The 21,125-nt window shown below is 53.7% G+C and overlaps 6 protein-coding genes across 6 annotated transcripts; 3 read left to right on the forward strand and 3 right to left on the reverse strand.

Moving 5' to 3' along the window:
- Positions 1 to 335: 335 nt before the first annotated feature.
- On the forward strand, positions 336 to 2,070 carry J4E88_004516 (uncharacterized protein; the record flags this gene model as incomplete). Its single annotated transcript, XM_049398161.1, has 2 exons — positions 336 to 369; positions 422 to 2,070. 2 exons carry the CDS (start codon positions 336 to 338, stop codon positions 2,068 to 2,070), a joined length of 1,683 nt encoding a protein of 560 aa, XP_049255722.1.
- A 422-nt stretch (positions 2,071 to 2,492) lies between these two features.
- Positions 2,493 to 4,066, reverse strand: J4E88_004517 (uncharacterized protein; the record flags this gene model as incomplete). The annotated part of the gene is made up of 2 exons (XM_049398162.1): positions 2,493 to 3,098; positions 3,155 to 4,066. 2 exons carry the CDS (start codon positions 4,064 to 4,066, stop codon positions 2,493 to 2,495), a joined length of 1,518 nt encoding a protein of 505 aa, XP_049255723.1.
- Positions 4,067 to 6,370: 2,304 nt separating this feature from the next.
- Positions 6,371 to 8,263, reverse strand: J4E88_004518 (uncharacterized protein; the record flags this gene model as incomplete). The annotated part of the gene is made up of 2 exons (XM_049398163.1): positions 6,371 to 7,389; positions 7,438 to 8,263. 2 exons carry the CDS (start codon positions 8,261 to 8,263, stop codon positions 6,371 to 6,373), a joined length of 1,845 nt encoding a protein of 614 aa, XP_049255724.1.
- A 1,004-nt stretch (positions 8,264 to 9,267) lies between these two features.
- Positions 9,268 to 14,267, forward strand: J4E88_004519 (uncharacterized protein; the record flags this gene model as incomplete). Its single annotated transcript, XM_049398164.1, has 2 exons — positions 9,268 to 13,329; positions 13,377 to 14,267. 2 exons carry the CDS (start codon positions 9,268 to 9,270, stop codon positions 14,265 to 14,267), a joined length of 4,953 nt encoding a protein of 1,650 aa, XP_049255725.1.
- An 823-nt stretch (positions 14,268 to 15,090) lies between these two features.
- J4E88_004520 (uncharacterized protein) lies at positions 15,091 to 15,318 on the reverse strand (the record flags this gene model as incomplete). Its single annotated transcript, XM_049398165.1, has 1 exon — positions 15,091 to 15,318. One exon carries the CDS (start codon positions 15,316 to 15,318, stop codon positions 15,091 to 15,093), a length of 228 nt encoding a protein of 75 aa, XP_049255726.1.
- Positions 15,319 to 17,970: 2,652 nt separating this feature from the next.
- On the forward strand, positions 17,971 to 19,856 carry J4E88_004521 (uncharacterized protein; the record flags this gene model as incomplete). Its single annotated transcript, XM_049398166.1, has 4 exons — positions 17,971 to 18,230; positions 18,279 to 18,645; positions 18,695 to 19,594; positions 19,647 to 19,856. The coding sequence occupies 4 exons, from the start codon at positions 17,971 to 17,973 to the stop codon at positions 19,854 to 19,856; spliced, it is 1,737 nt and encodes a 578-aa protein (XP_049255727.1).
- Between the last annotated feature and the right edge of the window lie 1,269 nt (positions 19,857 to 21,125).

Here is a 21,125-nt window from a genome sequence, read left to right on the forward strand (position 1 = left end):
TGTCTGAGGCACGCATCGACAAAAGCAAATTCCAGCCCCCAGCATCTTGGGGTGCAGAGTTTTCTAAGCGCATCCGGTTTTCCGCCCCGTCCATTGCTAAGTGATGCAGACTGAAGTGTTGTACTCCCAGTGGTAATTCGATGTCGCGCGCCTGGATGATGGAAGGCCAGATGGATGCGGCCGCCCGAGCCGTGGAAAACCGCCATGCTAAATTGGGACTAGCGTTAATGACATGCGCTGTGCGGCACAGCGAGCACCTGCAGCATTGCAATCCAGGCTATCTCAATCACCCTGTACTTCATCAAATTGGTACATCTAGAGAACGGCTCTGAACAATGGAAGGGCTGCTGCCGCTTCAAACATCCAGAAGTGAGCGTGCCAAACATCCGCGTCACATACGTCATCATCTAACGCTTCCCAGGCGACAGCACCAGCTCGCTGAGTACTCTGCCCAACGAAATACTACTCCAGGTCTTTTCGCATGTCGATTTGTATCGTTCCATTCGTGTATTGGGCTATATTCCAGATGACCCCCCTCCAAGCTCTCCAGACGAGTATCTCATTTCCGATTTTCGCGCTAATTCTCGCTCGCTACTCAACATTGCGTTGACGTGTAAGAGGTTCACGGTTCTGGCTCGCGAAGTACTGCTCTCTTCGCTCGTGCTCGAGGTCGGCTTCCCAGGAACATTGAATGAGCTTTCCAATTCGGACATCTACGGCCTGATCTGGAGATTGCAAGCACGACCGGAATGGAAACGACATATAAAGCAGCTGAGATTATGCTTACCGTCGGAAGATCGTGGTATCATGAAGTTCAGTGGACGAGGTCCGGTAGAGCCTCACGTGAACTATCTTGTCTACGAGAAGGCGTGTGAGATCGTCGCTTCCCTCGACCTACCTGTTTGGTGGAAGACAGGGAAAATTGCAGAACTGAAAGGCACATTTGCACGTGCTTCGGCTTCCGTGTTCTTAGCTCTGTTACCAAATATAGCGACCTTGTGCATATTCGACCCAGAGTCAAATCTTACCCTCGCTGAGCCGCATTTCCAAGACACGCGCCGTTGGCAGAGATTTGCTTTCAAGCTACCGACCGCGCATGTGCTATCTTATTTGAAGTACGAAAGTCCCTTACCGCCGCTATTAGGGGGTGGCTTGGAGCACTATCCCAATTTGCACACCCTCGACCTGAGCATCAGACTTCAAGGCCAAATACACTCGCAAATTCGCATGGCATCCGAGCACTACCTAAGCAGCCATTGTGCACAGCCAACGATCCGACATCTCCGTCTAGACTTCGAGGTCAGAACGGTCGGCGTATGGAATACCACTTCTCGAGCGTGTATGACGAACGTTCTCCGCGCCTTTCCCAATATTCAATCACTCGAATACTACGCGGAACCGTCGGACAGTAAGAACCCGTATCGGAGTGTCCGCGCGTTTCCTGCCTATCAGGCAAACATCCAATACTATCCTACCGGGCCGTCTCCTCTTGAGGATGATGTCTACGTAGATGAGCAGCACTGGGATCGAACGATATACGATGCGCGGAGCGAAGTCACCGACTACCAGAACCTCGTGGACGGCATGATACATCTGCGACCAAACCTCGAAACCCTGAAGCTACCAGGCGGCTTCTGGACATTGCCAGGCGCGATGCGCAAACCTTTACCGCGATTCGACCAATTTGCGCAACTCAAGAAACTGGTCATTCCTCAAGCAGCGCTCATATCGATCAAGCTCGACAACATGCGTTTCGACGCCGTCTTTGAAGGCGACTTCGAACTTTCACCGACGCAAGCTCTTCCAACTTCTTTACAGCACCTCAAGGTCTTTGACGTTGACTTGGCATTCTTAGAAAGCAGGTGGCTACAGGATCTCTTTGGCGCGCAGAAGGCCGAGAACCATTGGCCGAGGCTGCAGTGTGTAGAGATCTTGATGGGGCCTACAGTCACGGGGTTGTGTCTTGAGGAGTTAAAGGCTAGGCAGAGCGATGCGGAGTTCTGGAAGTCGGTGGATGAAGCGAACTTTGAGGTGGTAGTGGGAAGGGATGAGGAGGGACCGGATGCGTGAGGTGGCTCACGACTGTCATGTACGAGGCGGGGATATGTTTACAGCGGCCTTTGGTCGATACAACGAGATCATGTATATGCCACGCTACTTCGAACGAAGGGCAAGGAAGTCGAAGTCGTACGATGTGGGCTTCAGAAGGAATTGAGATGCACCTGTCAAACTCTCAACATTCAATGTAGGCAACTGGAGAGATCTCGCGCGTGGGATTTAACGAGGAGAAAATAAGTGGTAAAGTTTAGTGATTCGTATAAACAGTATGCAAGTCTATATATGCACAAAGAAGTCGTAGTATATACAAGACTCCGCCCGACCAAGCGAAGTCCGATCATGCCTTCATAAACGCCGCGCTATCATCGTTCAAGCCTCATAGGTATCATCTAATCCAAAAGTAATCCCACCCAATAGTATCAAAGCACACACATTTAGACCTTGGTCTCAAACATGCGGGCCTCGACGTCCTTGCCAGCAAGCACAGAGTCGTTGTCAATAGCACCGTCAGTGGTACCGACATGGCTCTCGCTGTAAGCATCGAGCTCGGCGCCCTTGACCATGTTGAGGTAGATTGGGTAAGACCAGGCAATCGCGAAGAAGATGAGCGGGATGCACATAGCCTTCCGTGTTCCAATGCGGTCAGCGACGTTGCCGAGAATGACGGGACCAACGGCACCACCGCAGACGGAGGAGACGAGGAAAGAAGCACCGCGCTTGGTGTGGCGTCCGAGACCGCGGAGTGTAAGGGCGAAGATGATGGGGAAGATGCAGGACTCGAAGAAGAGGACGATCATGAGCATGCTGAGACCTCCCCAGTTGGGACGGGTGGCGCTGCCAGTGTTGGTGCCGATCGCAGCGCTGATGAAGATCATGATCAGGGTCTGGAAAGCGAGGAGAACGTAACGGGGCTTGCCGCCGTAGTACATGAGTCCGGCTGCTGCGAAACGTCCGACTGCGAAAAGGGCTTGGGCGATGGCGTAGAAGTTGGCTCCCTCGTGGTGGCCTTCAGTAACGGAAAGGTCAGGGCGTGCCTCAGCCTACAAATTTGAAGTCAGTAAATGTTTCATAGCATATGTGTACGGGTTATACGAACAAAATAGTTAATAAAATAAGCAGCGACGCCTACTTGTCCAGCGACGTAAGAGAACTGAGCAGCGGTACCCCAGAATAGAGTGTACTGCTTGCGGAGAGGCTTGTCGACGTAACCGGTAGCAGCGGTGGTCATCTCGGCTTGGTCGGCCATGTCGGAGTCGGTAATCTCAGGAATAGGAGCGAAGTAGAAGACAACAGCGAGGATACCGACGAAGCCAGCAATACCAAGATAGACCCATTGAACAGCCTCAAGAGACTTGCCGTCGGTACCAACATTCTTGAAGATAACCTGAGCAGCGAGGACGGGAGCAACGACAGAGCCAACAGCCTGAACGGACTGAGACAGCTCAAGGCGGAACTCGGAGTACTTGGGAGGACCGCAAACAGCAATGTAAGGGTTGGCGGAAGTCTCGAGAGTAGACAGACCAGATCCAGCAAGGAACATGGCACCACAGAAGCCACCGAAGCTTCGCTTGACAGCCGCAGGCCAGAACATGAGAGCACCGACGCAGTAGATGGAGAGACCGAGAATGAAGGTGTATCGGTAACCGAACTTGCGGAGGAACCATCCAGAGTATGTCAAAGGACCGATGAAGTAAGCACCGAAGTAAGCAGCCTGGAGACCAGACGACTCTCCACGGGTGATGTCAAGAGCGACCTGGAAGCGAGAGTTGAGGACATCGAGAAGACCGTAGGCGAATCCCCACATGAAGAAGAGGATAGTGACCAAAGTGACGGGAACGATGGATTGGCGGACTGTGAGAGCGGAAGCTCCAGTGACGACACGATTGTCGACAGACTTGCGGCGAACCTGTTCGTCGACGACTTCAGCGACTGAAGGGCGACGAGCTTGCTGCTCGTGGACTTGGTCCAGAGTAGGCTCTTGCGAGCCGTTGTTTCCAAAGAAACCCATGGTGATAGTAGGGTAAAGATGAAGATTGGGAACGAAAGTAGATATAGCCCAAGGATCAACAGATGATATGTCTGTAGAGGCGAATCCCAGATAGTGAGAGACGAAGAGCGAGAAGCTGATGCTGTTTCAGTGAAGGGATACAGCGCACACTATATATCCGCTCTCCGCGTCCCCAGATACCCATCTCCATGGTATAGGTCGCGACATGGGGCTGGTGCCATCCAGACTGCAATAGCAGTCGGTAGCCCATTCGGTAGTCCCATGCTGGCGTTGGTTGAGCGCGGCGTATAAGCCGGGGTGTTGGGGTAGAATCTACTGCTAACGCATCGCCCCGTACGCTACACCCCAGTATCCGTAAATTTTCATCGGAGCGCTGCCGTGATGGGCTGGCTCTTCCTCGGCGACTCAGTAGCCTGCATATTTCCCCCGAGAGTATAGCCGGCAAACATCGGATGGTGCGTGTTTGTGTCCAATCACCACGTGCATAAGCATGCACTAACTGCAGCGCATGGACGTTCTTCTCCGAGCGGTCCCACTTAGTCGTTGAGCCTCATGAGACAAATGCCTCGCAGATGGGGCTCGATAGCATCTCCGCGTTGCCAACCCCATGGAGAGACTGTAGCGCAGAAAAAAACTGGAATGCACACAACAGTGGAGTCCCCAACCCGCAAAATGCCCAATTAGCAGCCGCTCCAGCGCCTTCTAGAGGGGCGCATCATCTGCACCCCGCTGTTGATCTCAGCGATCTCGCCTGGTGCTATGTCGTCAGGGTCCTTCGGTGCAGAACCTCTAGAAGGCGTTTTTACAAGCAACGGCAAGCGAGGCTTGTAGGGCCAGCGAGTGAACGACAAGCGATCCAGGAAAGACTCTGGGCGCCACCAAGCCTTCTTTGGGGAATTCATGATCTTGTTTAGCGTTGGTGCGCACCGTCTCTTGGACGCGCAGCCAGTAGCCTCTGGGCTCCCTTGGCATGTTTTAGGCACAATGACATGAGGCCTTGTTGAGGCTCCGACTGCTGGGCCAGGGTGGTCTCGCATGGCCTGAAGCTTGGGGTCTGTGACCTGTTTGCCGCGAGGCTGCATGCTGGGCTGTCCTATGGCTGCTCTGCGATATCGCGATATTCGATTGAAGCATTTGGAAAAGCGCTCAACATTCGTGGTATAGGTTTAGTACGTGTCAGCTATGCCTAATAGCTCGGTGGCTTTGCAGATGAAAAGATCTTCACATCGAGCTGAGAGTATCGACAGTGGCTTACGATATGCTCAATCAGGGTGGATGGAGGTCTTCATCTCTTCGTCAGAAGGTGTAGATCTTGCACTTGCAACATGCATCCGCTATACGCGACAACCATGACCTTCGATATGTAGTCATCAGACATGACGCTCACAACTCAAAGGCCCGTCTCATTCACAGCTGGGCAACCATCAGCCTCCATCTCCCCATCTTTTGCTAGCAACTCTGCCGCATCTCTACCAGGTTCACCATCTTTGCCCTCCGCGGGCACTGTACCCAAGCTGCAAGGGTGCCTGCACCACTGGGGTGGAAGCTGGGGTCGACATCTCAACGAGAGCTTCTAGTGTGCTTCTAGCGTGCTTCTCCGCATGCTCTTTCTTCTGCACCACGCGCATGTAAGCTCCAAAATGACGTGTCGCATGTCAGCGCCACTCCGCAAGTACCGTGTAATTGGTCACGCGAGGTGCTGGCGGGAGGTTTGTCGGGAGATCAAAGGCTAGGCGTCGGAGTTGTCTCACGTGAACACTTCTGGGCGCCACGGCGGCCTGGATCACGAAAGTGTCGGTTTTGGCCGTTCTGCTAACGGAGATGGGGTGTAGTGACGGGAACCATGCACTGTGGTGCGCTGGTAGAGGAATATGTCGCCGCACGTAGCCGACTAGTGGGTGCCGCTTTCTGCTCGTCTGGCGGTTGTTGTGATATCGTCAATGCGTCTGGGGTGCCCATGGAGCATGGGCGGAGCGTAGGCGATGCCGAAATCACTCGAATCGTGCGCGCAAAGTGCCGGACACCCGTTTGTTGAAAGCGAAAGCGGAGGTGGAAACAAGCGATTGCCTGTGTTTTGCCCCTCCAAGGACTAGTCTTTCACGCAGTCTTGTGCATAGTGGGATGATGAGTCTGTGCAAGGGTGAAGAGGTCGGAGTATTGCCAGCGAAAGCGCCTATTACCTTTACGCGCCCACTCCGTTATCTACTCCATGCGTCTGAACTTTGAAAGGTGGAGCGTTGCCGTAATGGAGATGAACAGAAGAAGCGCAGCGGCATAGATCAGGCCTCGATGTTTTCACGAAACCTATTTCCCGCCCTTCACAATGTATTCATCTCCTAACGTAAATCCTCCAAGTACGTCTTTGAGCCCCTCATCATAGTCAGGCTGTACGTCTCTTCCCTCCTCGTCCAAATTTCCCAGATAGTTCGTAATATCCCTCCCATCAAACTCTCTCACCTCAAACCCATTTCCTAGAAACGCCCACATGTTTCCTTGTCTATACTCAATCTCAAAGTCTTCATACCGCGGCGTTTCCATGATCTTGAGAAAGTGGAGGCGCGAGCCGGGCCACATGGTTGCTTGACCATCCGTCTTTCCTTGCTTGAACCAAGAGCGGCATGGTGAAGTCCACGCGGTGCGTTGTAGAAAGAGATCGGCGTGTTGGCGGAATTGCACACAAGGAGCAAGTTTGGGGGCAAGAGACTTGATGTTCTCGACCTGGCATTTTGTAATGACGGAGAAGATGTAGCGGGTCCACACTTCGATCAATGGCATGAAAGAACCATGACCGAGAGGACCATACGGACCACAGAAGGAGAACGTGTTCGGGAAGTTGGGGATACCAACGCTGAGATAAGATGTTACGCCTTCCTCCGAACCCCAAAGATCGCGCAGATCACGCCCATGGGCTTTGAAGGGGAAACGCGGCAGCCAGGAGGTGTCGAAGCCGGTCGCGCATATGATTACGTCGACTTCGTGGTGGTTGCCTTCTTGGTCTGTGAAACCTGTGGCTGTTATGGAGCCAATAGGGTCGGTAAAGACAGTGGCGTTGGGCGCAACAAGAGCTTCGAGATATCCCGGTGCTGGCGTTGGACGGCGGCATCCGGGATTGAAGTTCTTGGGTATCATCTTCTCGATGAGGCGGGAGTCATGGTTGAGTTTGTTGCGCATTTCGGTGTCTGCGTATTCACGTGCGAGACGAGCTTCCTCACTGCCTTTGATGATGAATTTGAAGCGCTGGTTGAGTTCGTTTTCGATCTGTTTGCGATACTCTAGGTACTTCTTGGGATTTTCTTCGAGGTATTTGAGCTGTTCCTCGCTGTCTATGGAACGTCAGTGCTTTCTGTCATATCCTGGACGGCAGAGCTTACATCGAAAGTTTGCGCCGTTCTTTCCGGCCCAGGTTTGAGCAAAGCCTGCTGTGATCCATATTGGCGATCTAATCCAGTGGTACAGATGCTGGACCTTTTGTTGTATTGACGCGACAATTTGCACACCCGAGCTACCAGCACCGATGACAGCGACACGTTTTTTGGACAGATCGTAGCCTTCTTCGTAATTCGCAGAATGCATCAGCTTGCCCTTGAATTCTTGCAGACCTGGAATCTCTGGCCACTTCCACTTGTTCAAGACACCTCCGGCGTTGACAAAGAACTCGGCACTGTCTTCAAACACGACGTCCTTCTCCAGATCACGAACGCGGAACCGCCATAGACCGGCCGCATCGTCCCACTCCACATGCTCTAAGCGGTGTCGCAGCCTGATATACTTGGCGATGAAATTATTTTCGCGTTCGATGGATTTCAAGTACTCCCAGATCTCCGGCGAATACGAGTAGTAATGCGACCAGAGTTTGATTTTCCAAGAGAACTGATAGTTGACCGAAGGGATGTCGCAGGCGCAGCCGGGGTATCGATTTTCCAGCCAAGTGCCGCCAACGTCGTGATTCTTCTCGTAGCACACTATCTCCAGGTTCTCCATCTCTTCTTCAGCCTTTTTGAGAAAGTTCAAAGTCGATGCGCCAGCGCCCATGAGGACGACTTTGACCTTTCTCTTCGTCCCCATGGGCTGTTCGTTGATTCGGTAGCCATGTTGGTCAGTTTCTGGTGGCAATTGATCACGGACCTTTACGTTGTCGTCAGCCGCAGTGCCAGCAGCAGCGTATAGTGAAGTCGGCGGATCTGACTGTATGCCCATTTTGAGATTAGTAGCTCGAAAATGTATGAAAGATGAGCTTGTTGGTAGTACACCGAGGAGCATTCCGGGTCAAACAACAACTGCGCCATCTCATATAGTTGCGCCATAGCCAGACCTCGGAAATAGCCATGTAAGGCGGAGATGGTGACAGCATCGCCAGCAGCACTGCGGGGTAAGATTATGTTCACAATACCTAGGTACCTTACACAAGCTTCGCGTGTGTTTTGACCCGTGAAAGCGCTTTCGAGCCTGCGGTCAGAATTGCTGGTGCATGACATTCTCTAGCAGGCGCGCTCTGGTGACCCGGCCATGGGGCTCTTGGGAGATGGCTGCACACCCAAAGAAACAGCGCCACCGCTGTGCTCATGCGACATTGTAGTTGGCTGCAAGCATACAATGACCGATGCTAGTCATGTTTTACTCCGAGTTGGCGAACACGGGGGCCATAAAGGGTGCAGTGTGCGGAACAATGGTACGAGATGGGGGATCAGGCACACGGTAGGGCTCCGCTCCCGGTTGTTCTTGGCTCCGCGATAGTTGGACGGCAATGACAGCAACGCCGCAAACAAGCCATAGCCGTCTTCCCACCACCCTAATTCCTGCATCGCCATTGCGGAGTCCTGTGTCTCTCGTCGAATCTCGCAGTTCCATAGCAGCGTCGCCCAGCGGCCCGCACTCCCCGCTACAGCCACGCAAAACACGCTTGACGACCCGCTCGACAGCTGCCACCTACGCACAGGCAGGGCTGCTTCCCGTCCCTCATTCCTGCCCACCGGGAGAGTTATCACCGCCGGCGCATGCGAGCGCGCGACATAGTACGAGTCGCAGAATCGCCTTGCGTCTCCCCCCTCCCCGCGCTGGCTAGGTTGCTGGACTCCAAGCTCAGCTCAGCGGCCCTGGTCATGGTGCCCGCGCAACTTGGTCAGATAGCCTCGTGAATGACGCTTCCCACCGCACCGACTCCCATCGCGCCTTCCTAACCATCCTCGCGCCTTCCTGCCGCCATGTCGTACTACGGAAACGGCCAGAACTACTACAACCCCAACATCCCGCACTCCAATGTGGGCGCGCCCGGCCAATATCAGGATCCCTACAACCGCCGCACGCCAAGCGCTGACAATGGCGATGCCACCAACGGAGCGCCCACGGGCTATGGGCACCTCCAGCAGCTCGACCGGCGCAACAGCATAGCGGCCCGCCAGAACGACGAGCTCTTCATCGGCGCAAACAGCTCCCCGCAGCCACCTCAGGGTCCAATGTCCCCCACAGCGGGCGGGTTCAACGGCGGCTATGGCTACCAGCGGGCGCAGCAGGCGTACAACCCCCAGAACTACAACACGCAGCCCATCGCTCTGCCCAACCCCCAGCACTACGGCGGTGTCAGCAACAGGACCTTCGCGCCGCCCGTCTCTGTGTCGGCTTCGCACCAGCCATACAACCCAGCTGCCTACGCCGACAGCAACATCGCACCCGCCAACTCCCTGAGCCAATCCTATGGCTTCTCGCCCACCTCCCCGACCGCCTCATACCACTCGCCCTCGGTGTACCAGAATCAGGGATTTGGAAGAGCACCCTCTGTCCAGAGTCGCGCGTCAGCTTACGCAGCATCGGCCGCACCACCACTGCCTGCTCCTCCAGGGAGCGCGCAATCTGCGGGTGAGGACTGGGGCACCTACCCGAACCGACGACCCTCGAACGCGTCCTCGGGCTACTATTCCTCGAGCGCCTCGCATGCTCCACTCCCGTCTCCCCCGGGATACGATACTGGCTACGGCTCCCAGCGCGGCGACAGGTATGCCTCCATGTCGGGCAACGCCCTTCCACCCACGCCCGAGGTCCCTACACATGGCTCGCCGCAACGGACCAACACGGTATCATCGCGACCGCTACCCCCACCACCACCCCACGAGTCCGACAGCGACGAATACTTCGCGCCGCAGCAGAACGGGTATCAAGACGAACTGTTCAACGACGTTATGAACATGACATCGGGCGGCGCCCAGGTCCAACAGCCAAACGGTCAATACTACAGCGAGTCTGCGGGAAGAAACGGCACGAATGGCGCGGTTGCTGGACGCGACACCTACCTTAGTGACGAGAGCGACGTAGAGGCAGCTGCTGGTCTAGCTGCACTTCAGATGGCCGAGGAACAAGAAAGAGAAGACGAAGCTCGTAGAGCTAGTGGTGGCACCGGGCTTTTCAGCAACTACACGTCGGTACATTCCCCGCAGATGCCTGCCGAGCCGATGCGACAGGAAAGTGCCAGCGATAGTGACTACGTGGGTATGGACGTGGGTACCTATGGCGGCGGATTTGCACCATCTTTCAACTACGGCGGAGACCCAAGCGTACTGGCAGCGGGTGGAAGCCACACAGCATCCACCTCAGGTTCTCAGCGACGATCCGACCCTATGCGCGACGACTACGACCCGATCCATCCCTTCCCGTCCTTCTCGAGCAACGCGCGTGTCGATACATTTGGTACCGGTGGTCTGGAAGAGCCTAGCGCACGGCGGCGGAGCTACGACGAGGGCGATGAGGTCACACTCATGGATAGCGCATCTGCCCTGTCCGGTTCGACACTCAATGGCCCTTCAGCAGTCATGCCGGGCGAGCCACCGGATATGTTCTATCACCCGGGCATTTCAAACCGGCCATTGCCCCCACCTCCAGTGAACACCGGCAGCCGGCGAATGAACCACCAGAGCAACAGCTCCACCGGATCTGGATCCTACGAATACTGGCGTAACGCTCCGGCTGCCCAGCGTTCATACCCCGTGGATGCGAACGCTATGCACATGATCTCTCCCACCGGCGCCCCTGTGCCTCGCTCAACCTCTCTACTCCAGCATAGCAATGCCCGAGATGCCATTCCCTTGCCTCGTTCCAAGACAGACGCTGAGCAGGGGCACAGACCTCGACCTCCTCCCGGCAACCGGAATACCTTCTATGGCGGTGCCATGGACAGCGACGGCAATACCCTCACCCCTGGCAGTGCAGAAGCTGTAGCTATCGACCTACCCACGATTCCAGCCGGCAAGCGCTTCAATCCCGCAAAGCTTTCCAGCATCGACTTCAAGAAATGCACTGAGCCTTGGGCACTTAGCTCGATCATCTCCTGGCTGAAGAACATGACCGAAGGCGAGAATGACCTTAAGGAGGGTCCGATCCAAGAAGGTCTCATTGCGCTATTCACCCACAAAGTTCCAACTATGAACATTGCGGATGCCGAGACACTGAGTAGTCGGGTGGTAGCTGAGATGTACAAAGCAGGCACACTTGTGCACGAGGAAGAGTGGCTGAGGTTCTCGACCGCAAGCATGACTGGTGTAATATTCCAGCTTACGGGCGCCGGATGCTACGCTCCCATGCTTCATACACATGCAAGCCCGGGTCGATGCTACTCGCACCATTGCCAACGCACACTCAAGAAGATCGACCTGCACGCTCCGTCCGCCGCACCTCGATCAGAAGACTGGGCGACCTTCTATAAGCTGAAGAAAGAAGACATCGAAGGAGCAAACAAGAAGGAGATTGAACGTCAAAACATCCTACACGAGATCGTCCAAGGAGAAGATAAGTACATGAACCGACTTGACGTATTACGGCACCTCTACCGGGATCGACTTCAATCAGCCCAGCCTCCAGTCATACCTCCTAAGAAGGTCGACAGATTCATCCGCGACGTGTTCAGCAAGGTAGACGCAGTACGGAAAGCGAACGAAGACCATCTTCTTCCACAGATCAAGTACAGACAGCAAGAGCAAGGCCCATGGATTGTAGGCTTCAGTGATATCTTCCGAGAATGGATCCGGAAAGCGAAACAGGCCTACATCGAGTACGCCGCGGCTTTTCCGTACGCATCCTTCCTTGTTCGACAGGAAGCTGACCGAAACATACTGTTCCGCACCTTCCTGGACGACGCTCAAAAGCACAAGTTGTCAGAAAAGCTTGGCTGGGATACCTATCTCAAAGGTCCTATCGACAGACTGCAGCGCTATGGTCTTCTCATAGACACAGTCATCAAGTACTCGACTGTGGACAACGAGGAGAAACGAAATCTCCAGGTCGCCAAAGAAGAGATCAAAGCCGTGACACTAGAGTGCGACAGCCGTGTCGCTGAAATGAGTCGGAAAGTCAGTCTCACCGACTTGCAAGCAAAACTCATCTTGCGGCCAGGTATGCAACGAGTGGAGCTCAACCTGGATCACCTGGGCCGAGAGCTCATCTTCCGAGGCGACTTGCAAAGGATGGGAGGCAGCCGTTTCAACTGGCTTGAGACCCACGCATTGCTCTTCGATCATTACCTTGTGCTCGCCAAGGCAGTCTCTTTCCGAGAAGCAGACGGTGTTACCAAGTCTGAGAAGTATGATGTGTCAAGATTGCCAATTCCCATGGATCTTCTTGTTCTCGAGAGCGAAGACGACGATCCCGTTGTGCGGTCTACCATGAAGGGTATCTCTACTGTCACCACCGTTTCTGGTCGGGTCGGTTCTGGGGCTGCGACAAGATTGAACAACAGCCCTGTACCCGGTGGTCTATCACACACAAGCACCTCAAACTCGCTTGGGTCGACCAACACGAGCAATTCCGGCAAGACCATGGTCAACACCACCTCAAATGATGCTTCAAAGGATGAGAAGATTTTGTACCCCTTCCGCGTAAAGCACTTGGGCAAGGAGACCTACACACTATATGCGCCATCAGCAACGAATCGTGCCGAGTGGTGCGACAAGCTCATCATTGCGAAGACGCGACACGCAGCAGCTCTCTTTGCTCAAAACGCCGAACCGTTCAAGTTGAGAGTCATGGCTGACGCAGCCTTCGCATATGACAGCGCGATGCCTTCGCAAAAAGCTATCACGATCAAGGGAACGCCTTTGGATCGCGCAGTCGACGAAGTGGAGAAACTTTTCGTCAATGTTGGGCGGCCTGTCCCCATCTGCCGCGCAAGGGTAAACTGCGCAACAGCCTTCAGCCAGCCCTACGGCAAGCACATGCTAGCCGTTGGTACAGACATTGGAGTCTACGTGTCGGAATTTGATAATCCTAGAGGCTGGTCCAAGGTATGTAATGCGTTCGTAGTCGTATGATATGGTGCTAACACTCATAGGCAATCCAAGTACCACGTGTGACGCAAATCGCCGTCCTCGAACAGTTCAGCTTGATGCTGCTCATCTCCGACAAGGCACTCATTGCGTACCATCTCGATGCGGTATGCCCAGTGAGTGGCGTAGCCCCCTCAAACGACTCAACACGACGAGCACCCCAAAAGCTATCGGGTGCACGCGACATTGGCTTCTTCGCCACTGGCGTGATGAAAGACAGAACGCTAGTGTTCTACAAGAAGCGTGACGGTATCTCATCCACCTTCAAGGTGCTTGAGCCTGTTTACCAGAAATCATCCGAGAAGAAGTCCAGGATATGGAAGTCTGGACGCACAGAATTCTTCCGCGAGTACGACGAGTTCTATATCCCAGCAGAGTGCTACACGATCAATCTCTTCCACTCGTCGCTGGCAATCTCCACAGCAAAGGGCTTTGAAGTGCTTACCCTCGACAAGAAGCAGCCATGGTCCGTACCCGATCTAAAGCAATCACACGTGGCCACCATCGCTTCACGTCTTCAAAACCAGGACCCACTGGGCATGTTCCGCCTCTCGGATCAAGAGTTCTTGCTCTGCTACGAAGAGTGTGCCGTATACATCAACAAGAACGGTGACATCTCGCGGTCCGTCATCATGGAGTTTGTCGGCAAAGCCAAGTCTGCCGCTATGTACGGTCCTTACGTCCTCTTGTTCGACCCAGACTTTGTCGAGATCAGAAATGCGCAAAACGGTCGTCTGCGCCAAGTTATCGCTGGACGCGATGTCAAGTGCCTCGATGACGGTCTCAGCGGAGGTTCAAGTCACAACAGGACAGTCAAGCTGAGCTTACAACATCCGCAACATGAAAGGAGTCAGGTTGTCGTTGAGCTTGTACTTAACGAAGGGCAAAAGGAGTAAGGCAAATATATGCGGATGGATACGTGGATGGCCTGCTGTGCAACACCATCTTCCGGACCATACTACGCTACATCTACGGCAAGCGGGCGGAGTTATGGAGTCAGGACCCCCGGGGCTGGGAATACCCACCGCTGCACTACCCGTTGCGACAGAGTTGGGGCGATTGGCGCTCTTTCTTGCATATCATTAGGATTTTGATTCTTGTTCGCGTAAGGATACCTGGTTCATTCGTGCTTGGTGTTTTGGTTTCTCAGGCGGCTAGTCTTGCATGTGCTGCCTGGTGTCGGTGTTCATATTCGAGATAACGGTCGAACTTATGTAGTTGAAATGCGGTAATCATATCACAACCCACAAGCCATCTACTGAACGAGTGTTTGATATTTCTCTTCTCGTATTCAACGCTCGTCCAGCCATCTCATGACTACAATGAATATACCTCAGCGAGCTCAAACACGAATCCAATGCCTCTGCCGCTGTTCCCACCCCGATGTGGGTATTTCGAAATGGTCATCGGGAACAGCGCCTTTGCAGCGCTCCATCAGCCCCATCCACCACACTTCAAACACGGCACCCTAAGTCGCGCCTGCCCAGGTCGTTTGTATCGTAAGTTGCACCATGCCCCAATAGTGAATGTCGTAATCCTGGCAGCGCCGCGAGACCTCCGCCCACCAAGTCTCAAACACCATGTCGAGATTCTCGCGTGTCCAGTCCATCGCTAGATCGAACTCGGCGTTCGTGTACGGTCGTATCTTGCGCCGGAGCCTGAGGTGGGGGTTCGAAGTCAGTGTATGTCTCGCAAGTATCTCGACGGGACTTACTTCTTCTAGAGAGCATCTGCCCGCTGCATACAGATCTTGATGACGTCCAGGTGGTCCAGAGCAAGAGCTAGTATGACCCAAGAGAGCATTTTGTGGTACATGGGTCTGCTCGGGTGGTCGATGAGCTCTTTGGCTTTGTCGATGGCTGGGTAAAGCTCGCCGGCCTCGAAGAGGTCTGCGATTTCGTTGAACTCCGCTGCGAAGACGGGGTGGTAGATTTGTGCGAGACGCATAGCGATGGAGGTGGATAGTGATGTTTGTTGTAATGGTGAGATGCGGAAAGCTGAGTGGATGTGGTGGGTATGGTCCGTGGCTGCCGGTGCTGTACCTGGTGGACGAGCACACGTTTGTTTGTAGCATGACGCAACTTTAGAGCTAAGTGAGGAAAGAAGCACGCGTGTGCGCTTCCGCCTACATGACGATATAACTTCGTGAATTTCCGCTGTTGTACTAATGCAGCTGTCTGTATACAAATCTAGCTTTTTCTTCTTATGAGATTCTTAGTCCATGTCTGAACCCAGTTCGGATTAAACACATCAAGACCGTTCGTCGGCCAACAAGGCAACGCCAACGACTCCGATAAACCTGCCGGATGTACAAGAGGACGATGAAATGGCCTTGACTCAGCAGCCAGGCTTGTTCAACCGTGTTCGCAATGCGAAGGCTGCAAAGAATCCTCAGCGGTCCAGCTCAGTGTAGTAGCGTACTAGACATCTATAAGAGCGTGTTTTGATCGATGATGAGCTTCATGGCTTCCGTTTGATAGCTCTACGTTGCAAGTGTACCAACGGTGTCCTTGAAAATGACCTTATGTCCCTTCTTGGTCGGCCGGTCTCGCTCTTTTCTCATCTCTCAAGTTCTCTGACACTCTCCTCTTCGATCAAGTACGGCAGAATGGCAGGCGTTGTTACTATCACGGATACTGTCGTCATCACCGTTACTGCGCCGATGGCGTCACCTCCGTTTCTTCCACTTCCAGAACAGTTCACATCAACGACGGAATCCAGTACCTTTTACGAATGTGTTCCCGATGTACCAGAAGCACCAGAAACCTCGAAGTCGGGAATAGCAGTATACGTTACAGCCGCTGTAGGGACTGTGTTTGCTGTTCTAATGTTCGCGTCGTTGATGGCATATTTGAGGAGATCGAAGATGGATGGAAGGAGATTACGACATGAGAATTGAGTGTTGGGCGCGAGATACCGAAAGGGAAACTTGCTTGATCGCATGTCATGATTGAGCGAGGAAGATCCGAGAACACGAACACACTTACCGTGCCACTGCTACATAGTAGAAGTTTGCGCAAATGTACTGATTCTAGGGCTGAAGCCTGTACTGCTTGACCAAAAGTGCAGTTCTCATTATGTCTTCAAATGCGAGGCGTTCTCGTATGCGAAGTCACATGTCTGCCTTTGCAAGGCACCCCAGCGCCTTTCCGTTTATTTCGCGCATTTTCAACTAAACCGATGCTGACAAGATTACCAAGTGCTTGGATATGGCCAAATGTCGCCGTCGAACATGGAGGTCGGCGCAATTATCGGCCAGAGCGGTCCAGAGAATCCTTTGGGTGTTGGCCAAGTAGATAACGAGCATCGAGTGGCCCTCACGATCGCCAATGCAGCGTTGGGTCATCATCTTGGGGTCTTCCAGAAGCATGGTGCTTAGCGCCAGGGTTTTCCAGGTCTGATGATGGCTGCATCCACTAACAGGACTAGAGAGCCCGGGATGGCCATTTTGTTAGTGATTCCATCGCACAACAGCAGAACTGGGTGCTCCGGTTTTGATAATGGTTATCGCTATGGGGATGTCGATCGGTCCGAAGCGTATCGGATGTGGAGAGTGTTTAGTATTTTCGTTCTTGGTGTGGAGCAGCTGAGCACGCGATATGTAATGCGAATTAAACGCGGATGTCGTAAGAAGGGCAATCAGCAGTAGGCCTTTGTGCGGCGATGGTGACGGCCTAGCTGTGTCGGGGAAGGGACGACACCGTCAGGCGCGTCAACTCCTGCCACCCGAACGAGTTGCCGGCCCGTGCACGCGCCGCCTAATGCGGGGGCAAAACCGCCGCGGCTGAACAGGTCCTCACGCAGCAATCAACTCAGCTGCCTCGTGGTGCGACTCGCGCAATACCGCCTCGTACAAGACGCATCTTCGTCAGGCAGATGCCTCGCCCTGAATAACAGGGCAGAATCCCGTCACGACTCGTAGCGGCAGGCGGCCGGGTGGCCGTTCGCTTTTTATCGGATCCCACAAACGTCAAATATCACCTTATCATGCTAGGAGCGAATTAAGGATAGGCAAGAAACTTGGCTCAGCATGCCATGGCCACCGCCAAGACACACAGAGCAGGGTCCGTCCCACCAGTCCAACTGCATCAAGAAGGAGATATACGCGGAGACGACAGACGCGCCAGCATGGCTCGCTGGACCGGGCGATTGGCGCTGCGCTCAAGACGCTCTAGAAGACGCAAGTCGTCAATATTGGTTGGATCTGGCGGTGCCCGTTCCACACCATTCTTTCACTGCGGTCCTCTTTGCTTGGCCGTCTTGGGTTACTTCGCCCGCCGCGACAAGCCTTCCAACGGGTAGCTCGTTATCAGCACCGTTCCGTGGGACCACTATCTCGCCCTCCCCGCAGCCTCGGTCGTATAACAACCGGTGTACCCTGCTGCTTCAGCCGCTCAAGGCTCTCCGCTGCCTCACCAGTATTTGACGTACCAGCTGTAGATACAGTTGCTTTTCCTCGATACCATCAGGTTCGAGTCGCTTCACGTTTTCGGGCTTGCTCCCCGCGATCACCGCTTACACTCACCCGTGTGCGGCTCTTCTCAACACGCGCCATAAAGTACTAGTCTACCTGGCTGTGCACACCACACCTCATTCAAAATGGCCATTTGGAACCGCAAGTCGAGTTCCTCGGACGGCGCAAGTCCTCACGCTTCTGATCCTGAGTATGGTACCAAGCCCGAGTACCAGCACGAGACGGGAGAGGTCTCCGCTGTCGACAGCAATGGCGTTGCCGTCCACTCCGACCACACGCATCTGCACCGTGGTCTGAAGTCGCGCCACATTACTATGATTGCTATCGGAGGAGCCATTGGAACTGGTCTCATTATCGGTACTGGTAAAGCGCTGGCACAATCTGGGTAAGTAGCGCGAATCTGGCGATCTTTCATCATCACTAACAACAACAGCCCTGGTTCAATTCTCATCGCCTACACTTCCGTTGGTCTCATCGTCTACGTCGTCATGACTGCTCTCGGCGAAATGGCCGCTTGGATTCCTCACGCTTCTGGTTTCGCTGGCTACGCTACCCGTTTCTGCGACCCTGCTCTCGGTTTTGCTCTTGGTTGGACTTATTGGTGCAAGTACATTATCACGACGCCGAACCAGCTTACTGCCACTGCTTTGATCCTTTCGGAATGGAAGTCTAGAGATGAAGTCAATCCCGGAGTCTGGATTGCAATCTTCTTAGTCGCCATTATCTGTATTAATTACTTCGGTATCAAGTTCTTCGGTGAACTTGAGTTCTGGCTTAGTTCTATCAAAGTCATCACGATTGTAAGTCTCAAGCGCTTTTCTATGCAAAACAATACTGACTAGTGAAAAGGTTGGTGTCATCTTCCTCTCGTTCCTCCTTGCTGTCGGTGCTGGGCCTGGTCCGGCAACTGGCTTCAAGTACTACAATGACCCCGGTGCGTTCAAGCCATTCATCGCTGGTGGCTCTGCTGGTAAATTCTACGGATTCTGGAGCTCCTTGGTCAACGCCGTCTTCGCCTATCTCGGTACTGAACTTATCGGTGTTACCGTTGGAGAAGCTCAAAACCCGCGCAAGACCATTCCTCGCGCCATCAAGCTCACCTTCTACCGGATCTTGTTCTTCTACTGCTTGTCGGTATTCTTCTTGGGCATGATTGTTCCATACAATTCCGAGGAGTTGGCGTTCGCAAACAAGGCTACTACTGGTGCCTCCGCTTCTCCTTTTGTCGTCGCCATCAAGCTTGCGAAGATCCCCTATCTACCCACGATCGTCAACGCCTGCATCTTGCTCTTCACCTTCAGTGCTTCCAACTCTGACCTTTACATTGCCTCCCGTACGATCTACGGTCTAGCCGTCGAAGGCCATGCCCCTAAGATCTTCCTCTGGACTGATAAGCGCGGTGTGCCCGTACCTGCTTTGGCCATCTCCGCCCTTTTCTGCTGCACTGCTTTCATGAACGCCGCAGATGACGCCAAGGTGGTTTTCGGTTACTTCGTCAATCTCACCACTATTTTTGGACTGTTGTCTTGGATTTCACTTCTGGTCTCGCACATCTGGTTTGTTCGCGCGCGTCGCGCTCAAGGCATCACCAAAGACATGATGGCGTACACTGCTCCGTTCGGTCTTATCGGATCTTACATTGCGCTGTTTTTCTGCATTCTCATCGCCTTGACGAAGAACTTCAGTGTCTTCACCAAGGATCCCAAGTATGGCACTTTCGACTACAAGAACTTTGTTACGGGATACCTCGTAAGTCACTCATTTCGTTCATGTGCAAATAGCATGCTAACAAACATTTCAGGGTATTCCGGTCTACCTGATTTGCATCTTCGGTTACAAGTTCATCATGAAGTCCAAGATGGTTAAGCCCCACGAAGCCGATTTCTACAGTGGCAAGGCCGAGATCGACCGCGAAGAGGAGGAATTCCTCGCTCATGCAGCAGAGAAGAAGGCCACCGAGGGCAAGGGTGGCAGCTGGTTCTACCGAACCTTCGTTGCATGGTTGATCTAGATTACAATTAGCGACTATATCCGTTAGTTTGGTTTACTAGATGCCATTGCTGTGCGTGCGCCGCAGCAGGTGTTGGTGGTGACCTCACCTAACACTAAGGACGGCACGATATTCTCTGAAAATACATATTGGATTCTTCAACTTAATTGCCACTCATATCTTGGTCGCCAGCTTCCCTGCCAAACTGATCCGAATGCTGCCTTCATCCGTGACTTGATGCAACTACACCCTCACATGGCATGAACAGTCGCTGATTTGACACACTTGTCAGCAAAATGTATCACCCAATACCCACATTAGTGTACTCCACAGCGGGTATACCTGTGCCAAGACAAGTCACGTTACCCGTCTTGGCCACCATCCTACACCAACACTCACAACGCATGACAACAACGTCGCATTAAACTCACAATTAAGCTTAAACGCCAGCGCGGATCCAAAATCCTTATCAGAAGCCAAATGATCAAGCAAAGCACATTGTCTTGGACTGTTGCCGTGCTTGCCGTCTGCGAGCTTCCTGGATGGGTGGGTCGATCGGGTATACGGCAACGGCGAGCTTGGTGTGCGGGAGACCCTGGCTGAGGGTGAGATGCGTGTTGACACCGCGCCTTTCCATCGCAGCGTTCTACTGCTAACATCGACATACATGCCGCTCACAGTCGCCGTCGGTGCCAGTGAGGTCCTCCTGGGTCACCTGCGTGTATGCGCAACATTGCGACATGCGCGACACCAACTCCGTCGCTTCCATTGCCTCAGAGTGGTAACCTACGACCAGGCAAACGGTGCGCAGACCGCCTGCACGGAGGCCCTCTCAAGCCCTTTCTGAGGCCAACGTCGCCTGCTGCACTGCATATTCTGCTTGCCGACGGAGCCGACCGGGCAGCCTTACTGCGCAGGCGTCCACGATTTAGGGAGATTCGTTACGACGAAACTACCGCCCTCTACGCGCTTCGTGACATCGGTCGAGAGGACAGTGGCTATGGTGATATTTTAGACTGCTATCCTCTCTTCTATTGGCCAAGACAATGTCGAGTCAATTGGCGATACGAAGCGCTGCGTTGCTAATGACGTGTGTAGTATCGCGAAGGGCACGCTTTCCATGCGTCCGCGGCAGACTTCGACAACCGACTAGGATCATAGTGCCAGATCTGGACCTCGAGGAAGCAATCTTCCAACATATTGATGCATCTAGTGCTCGCTTATCGCCAATGGCGCGATGTTGCTGCATACTCCCATCGCAACGACGCCCGACATAGCTGCTTTGCAAGG

This window comes from Alternaria novae-zelandiae, assembly GCF_023758075.1.
Source record: "Alternaria novae-zelandiae strain BMP 2774 chromosome Unknown scaffold_8, whole genome shotgun sequence".
Classification (NCBI taxonomy): Eukaryota; Fungi; Ascomycota; class Dothideomycetes; order Pleosporales; family Pleosporaceae; genus Alternaria; species Alternaria novae-zelandiae.